General features: G+C 39.8%; 1 protein-coding gene across 1 annotated transcript; it reads right to left on the bottom strand.

Annotated features, from left to right (window-relative positions):
- Nucleotides 1-9159: 9159 nt before the first annotated feature.
- Nucleotides 9160-16191, bottom strand: LOC134616575 (fizzy-related protein homolog). The gene is made up of 14 exons (XM_063461446.1): nt 16038-16191; nt 15297-15369; nt 14700-14828; nt 14471-14534; nt 13605-13735; nt 13413-13498; nt 13136-13319; nt 12936-13001; nt 12344-12446; nt 12025-12209; nt 11674-11907; nt 11279-11383; nt 10606-10698; nt 9160-10487 (listed from the first exon to the last, which is right to left on the bottom strand). Exons 2-14 carry the CDS (start codon nt 15363-15365, stop codon nt 10446-10448), a joined length of 1491 nt encoding a protein of 496 aa, XP_063317516.1. The 5' UTR covers nt 15366-15369; nt 16038-16191; the 3' UTR covers nt 9160-10445.
- Between the last annotated feature and the right edge of the window lie 1091 nt (nt 16192-17282).

Genomic DNA, 17282 nt, shown 5'->3' with positions numbered 1-17282 from the left:
CACCAGCACCTTCGACTCTTTTTTTTTTGGTCACATCCACATCCCCTGCTTCCGCCTGTAACAGAAGAAAAAGAAACAGGGGGGGCCTTTAGATGCTTAAAAAATCTTCCCCTTCACTCTACAATTGTTGAACATGAGGTATTGATTTGGCACCATTAGTGACACGGGCTTCAGAGCTGAAGAAGGTTTCAGGACATGCATGTGTCACAGGTGTTGCAGGACACCGGCGAGTGGCGTGCTGGTAGGTTGCGAACTTTAGATGTCGGAGATGGAAACACAACATGCATTTCCCATCTCTGTGTTTCCCCCCCAACCCATTTCTCTCTGAAGCCTGTTGACATTCCATCCTTCCTTTGTTGTTGTAATGCCAACCTTTCAGCTCCTCTCAAAAGAGGGAGACAGGAGAAGGGTGGGTGGGGGGCACAGAGAGAGAGAGAGTGAGAGAGAGAGAGGGAGGAGAAGAGCACAGCACTTAGAATAAACGCTGTTCAATGGAAATGTGAACGCAGGCCATCAACTCAGTGATTTGTGTGTATGTGTGCATGTTTTCCCCCCTTTCTAATAGGTCACATTTGGGGTGGAAGAATAGGAGAGAGAGAGAGACATACAGATTGTCCTGCATCCCCAGTATGTTTTTGAGCTGGTAGCTATGCAACAAGACTGGGAGTCAGTGGAGGAGGGGGATGGGAAGATGGGGACAGTTAGTGAGAGGAAGGAAGCACGGGAGGAGAGAAAGGGGGCTCCTTAAGTGCAAACTAGAGAAAAGAGGAGTGCTGAGCGGAGACAGCCCTCCATTTATACCCAGAGGAGACCCTGGAAGAGATTGTCAATAATGTTCATGACACTAAATCACTTCATTTGCTGTTGCTCTTTGTTGCCCTGACGTTCAAACCATTTTTTAAAAAATCATGTATTTAGTTTCTAAACAGCGACTTAATTGAATGCACGCCGTCAGGTTGTGTTAATATTCAACGAATGTGCCGACACGGTTTAAAATTAGCTCTAAAAGCCACAAATAAACCTGCTCTTCCTTCCAGATCGCAGCTAAATGAAAACGATTAGCCCTCGACGTGGGAGCTGTCCAGTGTCTCGGTGCTGAATGACGCCCTACTTTTTTTCTTCTTTTTTTTCCCACGTCCATCTCTTCCTCAGCATCTCGCCTCGATTCCGGCCCGGGAAAAAACATGCCACCTGTTGCTGCACCGAAGTTTTCTCTCTGGAGGTTATAAAGCTAAAAGACCTCTGATATCTGACTCATATAATCGCCAGCGATCCCAGTTTTGAAGTGTAGTAAGGTCACTTGTCTTCCCCCCCACCTCTCAAATCACGGCAACATGACGGCATGATAAACATTTTCCCTCAGGCGAGGCAGGAAGAGGAGGAAGGGGTTGTCATTTAATTTCCCTTAAACGCAGTCGCTATTTTTTCTTTTTGTCTTTTGTTTGTTTCCCTTGTAAGCTATGACTTATAGGATTTCACATCATCTCATTTGCTTTTCAATCCTTCCAACTGAAGGTGGAGAGAGAGAGAAAAAGACAGGCAGCTTAAATAAACGATAGCAAACAGCACATTAATTAATACCCAGCTAATAAGCATTGGTTTAAGAAATCCACTCACCGTTCATCGACGGGAACAACAGGTGATGCCGACATAACATTCGTGCAGCGCGTTCTGGATGAGTAGCCGAGGCTGCACCTCTTTCACTGTTGGCTTTTCTATTGAAATCGGCCACAATCGGAGCCTGTGCGCCCTCCCATCTGAGCGCCACGTAATGGTTATCGTGATGTTACTGGGTAAGCTCGAGGAAGATGGATCAGTGTGTTTATATACGTCTGCTGCCCGGAGAAGACAAGGAGGAGGTGGGACGATGACGAGTGACGACTGCGAGTGGAGACCAATTGACGTGATTTTTTTTCTTTTCTGTTTTTTCAGACCTTGTTAAGGGTGCGGCTTAACCAGCAGCCAAATTACATTATTTGAAGGTTAGAGAACCATATGAATAAAACATATGGCGGGTGGAGATGTATGTCGATGGAAAATAGTATTATTGCTGCTACTATTTTTATTTAAGGGAACGGTTTTGCTTGATTTGCTGTGAGTCGGTGCAATTTTGTGGCCTGATGTCAGCGCGTAATTCTAAAAATCCAAACGGTGCAATAAACTTCACCTGAGCCGCTGAGCCGGGCTTTGGTGGAGAGCACAGATGTAATGAAATTAAATCTGAACTGTGAGCTCGAGATTAACATTTACTTAATTTGGAAAGATGAGTTAGTGGTCGTGGGGAGGTCCGTGGAGATTACATGCCTCGAAGCTCAAGTGGTGTGCTTAGGGGAACAAAGCTCAATCCGGTTTTAATTTTGAGAAATTTATGTGAAAATACAGAAAACTGTGTCCAATAAAGTGGCATTTTTTATGAATATAATAAAGAAAATACAGTTTTCAATTCTAAAGTTTTACATTTTGGGGTATGATAAAAAAAAATGTAGCTCTCATGAGGTTCCAACATTTTTTTAATACAACTTCAAATGAACAGCTACGTATGACATATTGGACTTTTTTTTAAATACAATGTTGCTTCAGTTAATCAAAGTTTGTGCACATTTCAGTCCATTGCAGCACCTCTATTCCGTGATTTGACTCTAGAATACTTTGATATGCGGAAGGGTTTATGGTCAATTCAGTGACTGTAAGGTGCAGAGGTCCTGTGGCTATAAAACAAACCCAAATCATCACCAATCCACCGCTGTGCTTGGCACTTGGCATGAGATGTTTGTGCTGTGTTTAGTTTTCTCCAAACGTGGCACTGTCTATTATGACCACATACTTCCATTTTGGTATTATCTGTCCAATAGACTTTGTTTGGATACAACTTTGCAAACCTAAGTCTGCTGCCAGGTTCATTTTAGAGAGAAAAGGCTTTCTCCTGGCAACCCATCCAAACAAATCATACTTTGTATGTCCTTTTCTTATTATACTGCCAATTAGAAACTTAGAAACATACTAGAAACAATATGTCCTACATTTACTTAATTTTAAGACCTGCTAAGGACCAGATTTTTTTTATTATTATTTTAATAAAGAAACTGGATTAGGTGCAATTTCTTTTCAACAACTGTACAAATGCTAATGTTTTTCATTGTATAATATAGTGTTTTTCTTTCGTTGAAAAGCTTAAAGACTGATGGAAATGAAAATGTTCAAATCTTAATGTGTGAGTGTTGTGATCATTAGGCAGTTTTAACTCACTGGTGTTTCGGCTTTGATTGTTGTGGATGTGTGATGTGGTTTCCAGTGTTTGTGTGGCTGAGAACGGTGTTAAGGTTCAGCTTGCAGTGGGGCATGAGCAGCGTTCACCTTCAGGCTAGTTGTTAAAATGTTGATACAGTTCCTGTAATTATGTGCTGTGAGGAGTATGGGGAATTATAACAAAGCTGAAATCTTGTCATAGTTCAAGAAAGAAACAAAACTGGAATCAGGGTACATGTTTGAGGACATGCAGTTAGATTTTACAGTAATGAGCTGCTAGTTGTGATTTGAATAGAAACACTAAGTAAAGGAGTATAATAACAACTAAATATTAGGATTAAGCTAAAGTCCCATGACATGTTTTACTGCTGTTGTGGTTTATGGTAGGCATACTGTAAAAAAACGGTGTTGCCACAATGTACTCTGTTTTTCTGTAATGCTGAAATTCTCATACAATAGCCGATGGGATTTTGTATATGGTATATATTAAAAAACATAAAGTAAGTAAGTAAACCCTGTGATGTGAAACAATTTGCAAAAATGAGAAATGTCCACAGAGAACAATATGCATAAAAGTTTTAAGATTACAGAATTGGTGATGTAGATGGCAAATGAACAGGTTCTTATACAGTGCTTTTCTACTCTACCTGAACACTCAAAGCACTTCATGCAACTTGCCTCAGTCACCCATTCACACAGGCACTTTTCACTTTGTTTTCTATCTTACATTCACAAACATTCACACTCCAATCGATGAATCACAGAGCAACTTGGGGTTAGTATCTTGCTGAAGGATATTTGGCATGCAGACTAGAGAATCCAGTGATCGAACCACCAACCTTACGATCACCTGTGCTAACCTCCTGAGCTACAGTTTAAATAAAAGATGTAGTCTATGGGAAATACTCTTTTCAACCTTTGCATCCTAATAGTTTCTTAAAAGAAAAGAAGATGCCAAGGTTAGCAGGATGAAACAAAAAAAGAGTCTTGTATCCTTCTTTGAGGACAGCCAAATCAAACACAGGTTCCCAGAAGACCTCTCATAGTCCATACTGTAAAACACACCCAACCCACCTAAACATAACATGTTTATCATCTTAGAGACACAGTAGAATAATGGACAGTCATTTCTGCATTAGAGCAACAGTAAATGCAAATGGCATAAGAGTCAAATTATCCAATTACTCACAGTTTTTGACCTACTTAATAGTTCAGTGTCAGTGAATTGGCTTGTAGGGGGCGAACGTGATTTCAGTTTGCAATCGTTTTTTAAGTTTTGATGTAATATTGTTTGGTTTTGCTGCTGTAATGATTCCAAGATTGAGCAGCTTTCTGAGTCAGCATCAAGCAGCACTGGTCCCGTTTGGCTTCATGCCTCCTCGCGCACCTTATCTGGACCAGAGAAAAACTGCAACGCTCCTCACTGAAGCTATTAAATAAATACATTGGAGCATCCATAATTTTGGTCTGCGTAAAAGGTTGCATTATACCCATTGTGAATTATATTTTATAATTAATAACTGTTAGTAAACCTCAGCCTAGGCTATTAAGAAACTTTGACTGTAATTAGACACTATTACCTTTTTTATGAGAAAAGGGAGAACTATTATTGTGCAACCAGAATGATTTAAAAACTGCAAAAAATCTTGAGCCCTGCTCATAAGTTTGCATGTTATCAAATCACGTTGACAAGTTAAGTTTCTCGCTCTACTTTCACATGAACTATAAAATACCAAAAATGAGCACAAATTCTCATTTCAGGTTCCCAAAGCACAGTGATGTCTGGAAATTATCTTGTCAGTGTTTTGCCAAAACCCCCGCCTAAAATGTGATATTTACAGTGACACGCAGGAAAAAGGAAGAAACTTTACTTACTGAGGAGCAGTTTATCATCAGTCCATCTTTTCTTTTACTTCCTTTATCCAAGTTAAGACCACATGAGGCGAGAGCCTATCCCAACTGTCAGCTGTCATACTCCCTCCGCTGGTAACCAGTCTGATGCAGAGCAGAAGCCTATCCCAGCTGTCATAGCATAAGGTCTATTGCAGGACTAACACATTCATGCTCACTGTCTCACCCATGGTCACTTTTGAATCACCAGTTATGGTAACGCCATGCGTGTCTATGGACTGTGGGAGGACGGAGAGCGGAGAGAGAACCATCACAGACATGAGGGGGGGCATGTAAACTCCACACAGAAAGGCTCCAGGCTGGATTCAAACCCAGGACTTTCTTGCTGTTATTGTCCTAATTTAAACTGTTAAGAAATAAAGATGTTTAAAACTGGCACTTGCTTATTTTAAACAATTTCACTCATTCATTATTTGATTAATATTTTCCATTAAAGAAATCTCTAACGCCAGTCCGAGGATGTTTCCTGAGTCCCCTGAAAAACATTTCATCAAAGTTTTTAGGTTTCTCGATTAAGCTCTTTTTCCCCCCAGTGAGATACTGAAATCATAGCATCTTCTCTGACGCTCACTATCTGACAGCTGGTCACACTTTACAGGCTGAAGAAAACCATCCTTACCTATCCACTGTCATTTTATGGATACCAAAGTTCTGCTGGGGTGACTGACGAGTGTCAGTGGGACATGAGTCACATGAGTGACTCTCTGTGCTCTTTTCCTTCTAACAAAATGACCAAAGAAGAAACCTGGGTGGCTGCAGCTATCACAAAAGCTTTGTTCCTTTGATATCCCTGTAAAGACTGCTTATCAATGAAACTCAAGAGTCAGGCTTAGGGAGGAACCTGGGGGAATATCATGTTCGCTGTCTTGTGAGGCTTTAGTTGTATAACGAACCACGCGCTCAGTGCCTCTTGATAGAAACATCAGGAGGTAGGATTATGCATATTAGCGATCTCCCTCTGTTCTCCCCTCTGCTTTCAGGGCTTAATGTTAACATCTGCACAGTGAGCGAGAGCCACAGATGAGCTGGAAGACTGTGCTGAAAGTCTTCCATTCAGATGATTTATCTGATCACTATAATGGACTATGCATGTTATTTCGATGACATTATAATGGAGTCTGAAGGGGAGAGAGGCTTGGGCTCTTTGGTGTTGATAGAGCTGAGTCACTTAGGCCTACACTACTTGATTTTCATCACAGAAAAAAAGCAACCACTTCATGAAAAAGACCTTTAATTTTTGAAGCCACTCAATTAGCAGTGATATTTTTCTTTCTTTCTTTTTTTTTTTTTTTATCTTTGTTTGTTAAGCCCTACTTATTAATAGTCAAATTCCAACAAAGCAGTGGATCATTTCAGTTTTTTCAAATTAAAATAAAACCAGAGCACCATAATTATTCAACATCAGCCATCATTATTCATGCATTTGGACCCTTCAGCTGTTGTTTACACTGATAAAATCCATTTGCTGTTTGAATGTGTAAGAGGGAGTTTGGATAAGCAACAGGGCACAAGCAGAGGTGTGGGAGCTTTGGGAGGCAGTGAACATTCATTATTTTTCATGCTCTGGGTCAAAACTATGCTTGTGTGGGCTGGGCTGGTAATATGATGAAAATTTGCACACTTCCTGGAAACCAGGTGAGGCCGCGGGATGTTTTCTGGCTGTTAAAAGCTCCTGTTTGAACAAATATGGTTTTAAACTGAGGGTAAAATGAAACCACATGCCCCGTGGGGTTTGTCTGGTCAGATTTTTACCCTTTCCAGAAGCTTTTTATAAAAACAACCAATGCTGTTAATATCAAATTATTCCTCTTTTGAATGTAAGATCTGATCCTCACCTTTGAGGTAGCTTTGTTCAGGTAGATTCTGCGGTGTGGTAGCGTCACTGAATCACTCAATTTGGACCAGCTCATAGGATGGCTCCCTCTGGTGTTCACTTTTAGTTGTGACAATACTACAAGACAAATCTGTTGGGAGGTGTTTGGATAAGTGACAAAATAAGTGAAAACCCAAAATAAGAGAGAAAAACACAATCAAAACACAAAATCCACAGACACTTTGTTAAGTACAACATTTCAGGTGATTTAAGTGACTGTGAATGTGGCGTGGTTGTTGGTGCCAGACAGGTTAGTCTGAGTATTTCAGAAACTGCTAATCTGCTGGGATTTCCGGTCTACAGCAGGAGAAGACCACAGTGGTGGCACTCTTCTCAGCTAAGAACAGGAAACTGAGACTATATTGTCATAGCTCTATTAAAGTTTTAACTGTCCAGAGGACCTCAACAGCTACAGGCCGGTGGCTCTGACATCCCACCTGATGAAGAACCTGGAGCGGCTGGTCCTAGCTCAGCCTCGCCCCCTGATGAGCTCATCACTGGTCCGAATTCAGTTTGCCTACCAGCCTGGCACTGGCGTGGATGATGCTGTCATTCACCTCCTACATCGTTTAATCTCTCACCTGGAGACCACTGGAAGCACTGTGAGGATCATGTTCTTTGATTTCTCCAGTGCCTTTAAGACCATTCTTCCCTCAGTTCTGAAGGACAAGCTGGAGAACACAGGAGTGGACCATCACCTCACAACATGGATACTGGAATACCTCACCAATCGACCACAGTATGTGACAACTCGGGGTCGGACAGGGTTGTCTGCAGTATGGGGGCCCCACAGGGAACGGTTCTGGCTCCATTCCTCTTCACCAGGCTTTGTGGACTGGTGCCAGCAGAACTACCTCCAGATCAACACTAGTAAAACCAAGGAGCTGGTGGTAGACTTCCACAGGCAGGCTGTGGACAGCTACAGGTACCTTGGTGTTCATCTGAACAATAAACTGGACTGGACTCACAATTCAAATGCTCTCTACACAAAAGGGCGGAGCAGGCTGTACCTGCTGCAGAGGTCTTTTGGAGTGAAGGGCCCAGACCTTCTATGACTCTGTGGTGGCCTCAGCCATCTTTTACGGTGTGGTCTGCTGGAGTAGCAGCGGGCCAGCTCTGTTCTAGGATGCCCTCTGGACCCAGTGGAGGTGGTGAGTAACAGGAGAATGGTGGCTAAGCTGTCATCCCTGTTGGACAACATCTCCCACCCCATGCAGGAGACTCTGATAGCACTGAGCAGCTCCTTCAGTGGCAGGCTGCGGCACAAACGATGTGGGACGGAGAGATTTCGCAGGTATTTCCTTCCTGCTACTGTCAGACTCTACAACATGGTCTTTGCAGATGACCACACACACACACATCCCATACACAACTGTAAATTTCACCGTCTCCCCGATGTGCAATAGTACCAAGTGCAATCTTCCCAATATAAGAAAGTATTTTATTCTATTTTTTACAGTATGTTTATATATATATATATATATATATATATATATATATATATATATACACACACACACACATATATATATATATATATATGTGTGTATGTATATATATATATATATATATATATATATATATACACACACATATATATATATATATATATGTGTGTATGTATATATATATATATATATATATATATATATATATATATATATATATATATATATATATATATATATATACACACACACACACATACATATATATATATATATATATATATATTTCATTCTATTGTTTTTTTTTCCCCTCAAATTTTACTGCTCTTAACTTGTACTTTCTGCCATGACCAAAACATTTCCCACATGTGGGACTAATAAAGGTTTATCTTATCTGTTTCAACTGTAAAACAGTTTGAAAATGTTCACATCTCAGTTTAGAAACCAGAATCAAAATATTTTGTTCTCTAAAAATTATATGATAAATAAATTCATATAAAGGATTCTTCTCTAAATATAACCAAATGTGTAATAACTGAGAATAACTGCAAACTAAAGACACCCTTTAGTTTAAACAGATGAATGTTTGGTTGGAGCACAAAGCAGGAACGTAAAATATTACTAACAACTTGAGGAGTAGTTACAGTCCAATAAAACAGCACTAAGTTACAAGATATGGCAATTTAATTGTTGTTCATGTTCCAGTACAGAAATATTCCTTCTTTTTTTTAAACATTCGTTCAATAACTGAAGTTGCCAGCGTTGTCTTTAAGCGACATTAAAATTTAGAGTTGACCGTCAGCTCCCTTCAGACAACCTCGCTAAGCAAACCTCTTCACTCTGTACTCTAAACTTTCACAAGACAAATAAATAGCGCTTGTTCAAAGGTAGGTGACTGAAACATTCAAAGAAAACGTGGCAGAGGATATGAAATATTTCTCCAGATTAAAAAACAAAGTTCAACAGCATGACTGCCTGACACAGAAGAAGTTTGAAGTAGCAAAAAAACATGAGCGCCCCAAGCTTGAATATGTTACAGACATAGCACAAAGCAGAAGTTCTTTACACAGCAGCATTTCACCATCTGGTTTAATCACAAATGTTTTTACTTTGCGCTAGCGGTTGCTGTAAACTACAATGATAAGCCAAAGATATTTCCTTTTAATTTTCCTTGGCTTGCTTTTCAATTAGGAAAAGATAATCTCCCAAAAACAAATTGTTTTGGGGAGATAATGAAGTAATGCTTGCCATGTTTGATTATTATTTTCATTAACTAAAATAAAAATGTCAGATTTTTCTTAAAAAAAAAAACAAACAAGAAAAAGAGAGATCAGGCTCTTTCACTGAATCCTTGTTAACTATTAGCAAAATGGCACAAGATTATGAATCTTTTATCAGTGTACACGAAACATTATTGCCCCTCAGGAAAAGGTAACGCAAGCTTGGAATTAATTTTCTGCAAACCTGAACAAAATCAAACTTGCTCCACAGATCAGACCAAAAAACTGCAGTTATGCACATGAAATTAAGTCAACCAGCCTTTGCAGCAAATACATCGATAACATATGTTAAAAATGTAAAAAAAAAAAAAAAAAAAAGGAGCAAAAAACATACAAACAACAAAAAAACTAAACAAAAACAGAAAATAAATAAACGATCACAAGGACAAACTCAATATTTGGCAGGTATGCACAACGTCTGTTAGCAGACACGGGGAGATAAAGGCCCCGAAACTGGAGGCGGCAGTGGCTCCATCATTCAGGAGGAAGTGGAATACTGTGTGCATCTCTTCTGCCCTCGATACTCGGTCTATGTGTCTCCTCTCATCTTCTGCTACAACTTAACTAAGGCCAGTCGAGGGGGACCTCTGCAGAGTACTGAGGTGAGTGTTCAAAGAGGCCCCATTTACACCAGGAGACATGCAAAGACAAATTCCGTTCCTGTTTTTATTCCCCGCACAGTGCAGACTACCGGATCCTGGTGAAGAGGTTTAACACTGAGACTGATTCCTGAAAGAAGGAAGGTGGACGTTAGACAGAGACCACTACAAAAATAACACGCAGGTGATGAAAACTGCATTCAAGGAAGCCCAACACAGAGAAAGTGAGAAATGGGAAGAAAACATGCCTTAGTGGATCTCATCTTGCTAAAGACGTTCCAGAACCTCAGAGTTTCATCTCCAGCCCCCGTCACGATGGCCTCCCCATCAGGTGACATAGCCTGCATGCAAGTTATTATTAAACACTGAATATGCACCACTGTAAAAGCTACATCATTTCCTCTGGGATTAATAAAGTATTCTGATTCTGATGTAATTACAGGAATCTGAAGTGGGCACAGGAAGGATTTTATTATTTTAGTTTGCTTTAAGTGTAATTATTTATTAAAATATAATTTTTATACTCCTATCTAAAGTTCACTATATTTGCTTTAAGCACATAAGAAGGATTTTAATTAATATTTTAAGTTTACATGTGCATTCCTATATATTAATTGTTGGTATAAAGCCAAAGTGATGCACAGAAATCACTCACAACAGCACTTACACAAAACATCAGAAAGAGGTAGAAAATGTCATTTTCACTAATTTTTTTATTTTTGAGAAGCTCTATGTCAGTGTCACCCTTTTACCCTTGGATATCTAACAGTGACACTTCTTAAAGGGTCAGTCAGTGAGTCTAGTTTTATAGGATCATTTCCTTACACTTTTTTTCTGTGACTATTGATTTCTGCTTTATAGTTTTCTTTTAAGTTAAGATTATCTTTAATTTAGTTATAAAGGAAAAAAATATATACTGACCAGGTAAAGTACTCTATAGGAATGCCCCGTAAGCTTGGCCACTTGAGTTAGAGATGGATACTTCCACACGAGGATCTGGTTCTGGGAATAACCGTGCGTGCTGACCTGCAGAGGAGGAACAGTTTTTTCCACTTATTTAACTTGCAGGTTTGTCTACCATCTGATAAAAATCAACAATTCCACATCACTGCTTCCATCGTATTTTCCAGCCAAAAACACACGCACAAAAAAGAAAAATAAATAAATAAAAACTGAGTTGAATGCTACTGAATAGCCAAAAACCCCCCTCACCAACAGCCCTAAAATTAACCTTGGTGTATGTCCGTATTTAAAAGCAGATGCATGTATTCTATTTCACAGGAACAGAGTGCAGTCAAAGACATGGGGTGTCTCACCAGTTCGTTAGTGTGCTTGGACCAGGCCAGGTTGCAGACCTGAGAGCCGGTGTCGGTGCACTGCAGAGGCTGGCCAGTCAGAGTGTTCCAAAAGCGGATGCAGCGATCGGCAGTGCCTCCTCCAGAGGCCAACAGGCCGTGTTGGTGAGGAGACCAGGCGATGGCCTTCACTGCAGCTAAGTGCTCCGTGTACTGCTGCACTGGGAGGACACTTGAGTGGTTCCACACGAGTAACTGCAGACAGCAGGTTGCAATAACAAGAGGACAGAAAATTTTTGACGTTTTTTATAAAAAAGGGACCCCGATAAAAATGTGGCACAGACAAAGGCATGGGCGAGATTCTCTGCATACCTTGTTATCATTTCCACCCGAGGCTAGAAGCTGGTGGTCTGTGCTCCACTTGAGCCCGCAGACTTCCTGTCTGTGTCCTTGGAGCCGACGTTCTGACTGGAGAGGCGGTGCTCTGATGTCTCGCTGCAGGATCACCCGATCACGACTCCCAGACGACAGCTGGTCGGCATTCCATGCTAGAGCACCTGGAAGCAGGGAATGACGACCAGGGGAGATGATTCACCGATCATGAATGAGAGATGTTGCTAAACAACTACGTGAAAATAAATGAAGCTTGAATGACTGTCTCTGCCTTCATTTCCATAGACTTTCAACTTACCCACTCTGGCTGTGTGTCCTTCTAGTACAGAGAGCTTCTTCCCTGCTGCTGCATCCCAGATTTGTACATAGCCTTTGTGGGTGCCTACAGCTACCAGGTTACCCTAAAAATAGACAGCACACTTTGAAGATGATACTGGCAAGTAGGAGTCTAATCTTACAATGGCACAAAGACAGGAGCAAGTGCAAATACCCTCAAGCCTTTTCTTAGTTACAGCATAGGTTAAAAACCTGAAATCATAAATCAGCTTGAATTTCTTTGAAATATCCAGACACAGTCTTGTTTCATGGCAGACCTTCAGAGTGAATCAATTATGCTTTTCCTTACTTTCTGTCATATATTTCATATATACCGTTGTGATGGTGAATTTTCAACCTTGCATAAACATATCCAAAGAATCGATAATTAAAGTCATATTTTTTTAAAACAAAAACTATGAGCTACTATGACTACTATAAACTCTATAAGTTTCTGGCAGTTTTTCTGCTTTCAGGAACTGTAAAAAAGGCCAGCTGTGCAGGCTTTATTACAGCATTGTTTAAAGTCCTGGACGAGATCTTGCAAAGACAAGAATCAATGAAAGAAAACACACCCTCTCTGACCAGCCCACTGACGTCACAGAGTCTCCTTCTACAGAAAGGTCACAAAGACGAGTCACCTAAAGTTTTGAAAAGTGCCAGACAAAGGAGACAGATTAATGCGGATGGATCCAGGAGGTAGTTCAATTATGTCTTTTTCATTAAGTATGACAGACTATCACAGAGGTTTTCTCAGCTAACATGTCACACACACCTGGCTGGTACAGGCACTCCACAAGTACACACAGGTACCCAGTCCCACACTGAGCACATTCAGAGAGGACCAGTCCACTAGGTTGAGGTAGAAATCATCTTGAAGCTCTGGAGCGTCCAGAACTTTGAAAGGAATTTTAGAAATCTTGCGTGTTGGTTTTCGTGGCGATCGAAGAAGTTTCTGACTGTAAAGCACAATAACATTTAAGCAACACAGTAAAATTTTCTCCCCATATTAAGAAATGGCACTTTCTCATTTAGCTGGAAAATTTAATTACCTGTTACTACTGACAGGTGATAGTGAATAGGGAGAGACTGTGTTTCCATCCTCTTCGGGAAGAGCTCTCTTGGTACTTACAGAATACTACAACACACAAACAGATTATTTCTAACGCAGACAAAACCCACCGTAAAACAAAAAACACTTTGCCTGTTACAAAAACATTATTATTATTTTTTTTTTTTTTTACACTAAAAAGGCTCCTCTTGGCAGGCGTAGATGGCTGCAAGCGACGATCTTCTGACTGGGGGTCCTGGACTTTCTCAATGCCTGCTCCTAGTAGCTCATTTTTCAGCAGAGCTGAGTAAGCCAGACCGTCCGCTGAAGACAAAGGAACAGACAGAGGGGAAATCAAACCAGGCTGTCGAAATGATTAACTTCAAACCCTGTGCTCCCTTTGCAATTTCTCAGCTCTCGCTCACATCTCTGAAGATCAGGGAGAATTTTCCACTAAGCTTTGTTTAGCCCTTATCTGCAGTCTCCATGAGCCTGCCCAGGCTTAGTAAACAAGAGAAGGTCAAATTATCAAGTTTGACTGGAGCAGAAAGAGATACCTGTGGAAATGAACTGAAAATGGATAAAACTCACACCTAAAGTACATCTACAACACAGAAAAACATATTTCACTTGGGGATGGGAAAGCGAGTAACTCATAATATATGACTATCATGATAATTATTCAGTAACTAAATATCATGATAAAATATAGACTAAAGTTTTTTTCATCATCTTTTATCCATTACGATAGCTTTGAAAAACAAAAAACAAAATGAAAAACACACACCTAAGTGTGACATATAACCAACTTTATTTTGAGCAAATTTACCGCACCATTAAGAGCTTTCACTCTAATACTAAAGTCTGAATGAACAAACACAGGGGTGAAACTAAATTCCAACTACACAAACATTCAGACAGAAGCTAAAGTAAAGAAAACTGAACACAAAGAAAATGCAAAAACAGATTTTGTCTCATTCACAATTTAAATGCTTGTGACAAGAGAGGTGCAGGTGGAAACACAGTTTGTCATCATTCGAGAGAAAAGCAATGGATTACCTTTGTTGCTGTCAGTGGTGCCATCTTTGGTTTTCCTATTTTGATTGTGCGACTTTTCAATTTCCTGTGTTAAAAAAAATCATAATCAATAAATGATCACTCTCAACCAATTCTGTAAACTTAAGTGTATTAGAAAAAACAAAACAAACACTTTTATCTTGAGAGCATTGTTCTTTTGGTAGGACAGGCAGAAGAGTGCTTGGTGTATTTGCTGTTGTGGCAGACTCACATTAATGCGATGGAAGTTGACACTCCAGTTGGCTCCAGCCCGGGAGGGAATGAAGCGATCACCATGCTTGCTAGGAGAGGACAGGGGGGAGCTGGTGGGTGTCAGAGATCGCACTGCTCCTACAGCTTTCTGCACAAGGGAAAAGAGAAGACAGCATTGTGGGTTTCTTTTTTTTACTCTACGGCAAACACAAACAGGCCTCGGAGTGGATTTGAAAACTCAATAACGGAACAGGAACATAATTTAGATGGCAGATGGTGCGTTTGTTTGAGGTGATAACAACAGGAGGCAACATTCACAAAAGCCAGTCTTTTGGCCAGTAAGGTCTTGTTTTTACTCAACAGTGGTGACAGTGTCAATAGACTGCCATGTGAAACCATTTTTTTCCTTATAATACATGGAAAGCACCGCCCTCACGTCCCTCCTGGGAGGGGATATCATCATTTAAAAATCAAGACAATGACCTTATTCAAGATTACTTGCAGATTTGACTAGTCTTAATTAGACAGCAGAATTAGCTTTTGTTCAGAGGAGGAACATTACTTTACATACAAGGAATCAGACAGAATAGACAAAAAAACCCTTGTTTTTACTTACAATGGGACTTGCATTCTCATTTTGGATATTGATCTGTCTGAGGAGCCTGCACTCATAGTCCTGATCCATGATCCTGAGAACAGGACAAGACCACAATAAAGTTCATTCACAAGATGCGTTCATTGACGATGTGTTTATCCTATATAGGAAATGTATAGCTACCTGTCAAACATCGGCATACACGGTGTATTTGTTGTTAGATAAATAAACCCGTTATTCAACTGATTTAAAACGCTTTGAACTTACCGTTTATCAAACGACAATGCTAAGAGTCACCGACATGGAGCAGTAATCCCCAGAGAAACTGCTTTGTATTGATCAATGAGGCAATAAAGCTGCATTAAAACCCTCCGGAAGAATTACAAAGATAAACCAATCAATAGTTAAAATGTAGAGTTTTCTGGTTTCATTCCATCTCCAGCTAACTAACCAACCACCGACGTGTAATTAAATGACATACCAGTACCTATGATCAGCTGCGGCTGTGGACTCTGACATGCTAACAGCACTTAAATTATCTTTATGAAAACCTTAGTCTTGTAACTTTGAAAAGCAACCCAACAGCAGTCATTTACTTGCATATCCCACAAAGCGAAATACTGCTCTCTCTGGTGATTATTGCTGAAATACGAATAAAACAAATCTAAATAATCCAACGACCCAGCACAGTAAGCTAGGCTAATGCTAACGCTAGCTCAGCTGTGTAAACCGACGTAAGATATTTCTCGTATTAGCACCTACCTTTCCCCCAGCAAACGCTTCCCCTGTATGCACTGTTAATTTGGTTCTCGTAGTGTTTTCTAACTCAGTTCAAATGTGTTGTTTTGTGCTTTTTTACCCGTAAAATCGACACACACAGAAAACAAATGTTTTCTTTTGCCGAGCATTCAATTTAGGCTCGCTAAGCATCACGGGAAGTGCGTGACGTCGCTGTTTTTGAATCACACATTTTCCGTTGCTAAGGAAACGTGTCCCACTCGACTGAACGCTGTCGGTAAAACCAGACCTCTGGGTTAAACCGGCAACCGAAGCTAAACAAGATTATAGTCGCACCAGTTTATAGTCAAAGATTTGGCACAGGTTTTAAAATGAGTAGCAGTTCAGGTCATGCCACAGAGAACAGAATCTCAAATGCATAAAAAATGCGATTAAAAAACATAAATTTTAATAATTTACTTAAACTGTGGATTCATGTTTGAGCATCTGCGTTGATACTAAAATTTATTTTATTTCCACTTTCAACGGTGATGTATTTGCATGATAGTTAAAAAAATATGACAAAACATCAAACACCATTTAGTGAACAAAAAGGTTTAATTCAATATACTTAATAAATAATTATTTATATAATGTGTGTGTTTCCAGAGGCCTGTACTACAAAGCCAGTGTCTTTCCATTGTCTGGTTTTTACTCACCTTAACAACAAAAGAGATGATATATTTGTAAAGTTTAGACTGGCAAAGTGAAGCTTATATAACCTTTATCTATCCAGATAAAACGTCCCATTGGCATTAAAAAAATACTTTTTTGTAAGAGAGATCTGGCCAAGAGGGCAGCAGAAATTAAAACAAATATAACACAGTTGTATAAAAATATTTTCAGTGATTGAAAAAGGACTGCATTAATTATAATGTAGGTTGAATAATGCAGTCATAAAGATACCAGCAAAAAGCATATTTTCTTTTTTTATTCATAACTCTTTCATAAATCCTGTTGACTACTGTCTGTTTACAAATATAAACCATTACACACACGCACGCACGCACACACACGCACACACACACACACACAACAAAACACAGAAACATCAGAAATCACTTTCTGGCAGTTCCTGACTGTCTAATAATCCCGAATGTGTAAGTTGACAGACTAATCAATATCACCATTTAAGGGATGGTACAATCAGGATTATAATTATAAATGAGTATTTCAATAAAGTAATGCTTGAAGGACAGTTTTAGATTTCATTCTTTCAGGTGTGGCCTC

This window comes from Pelmatolapia mariae, linkage group LG18, assembly GCF_036321145.2.
Source record: "Pelmatolapia mariae isolate MD_Pm_ZW linkage group LG18, Pm_UMD_F_2, whole genome shotgun sequence".
In the NCBI taxonomy this organism is placed as follows: Eukaryota; Metazoa; Chordata; class Actinopteri; order Cichliformes; family Cichlidae; genus Pelmatolapia; species Pelmatolapia mariae.
Note: the sequence above shows the minus strand (reverse complement) of the source record. Positions and strands in the feature narration are given on the sequence as shown.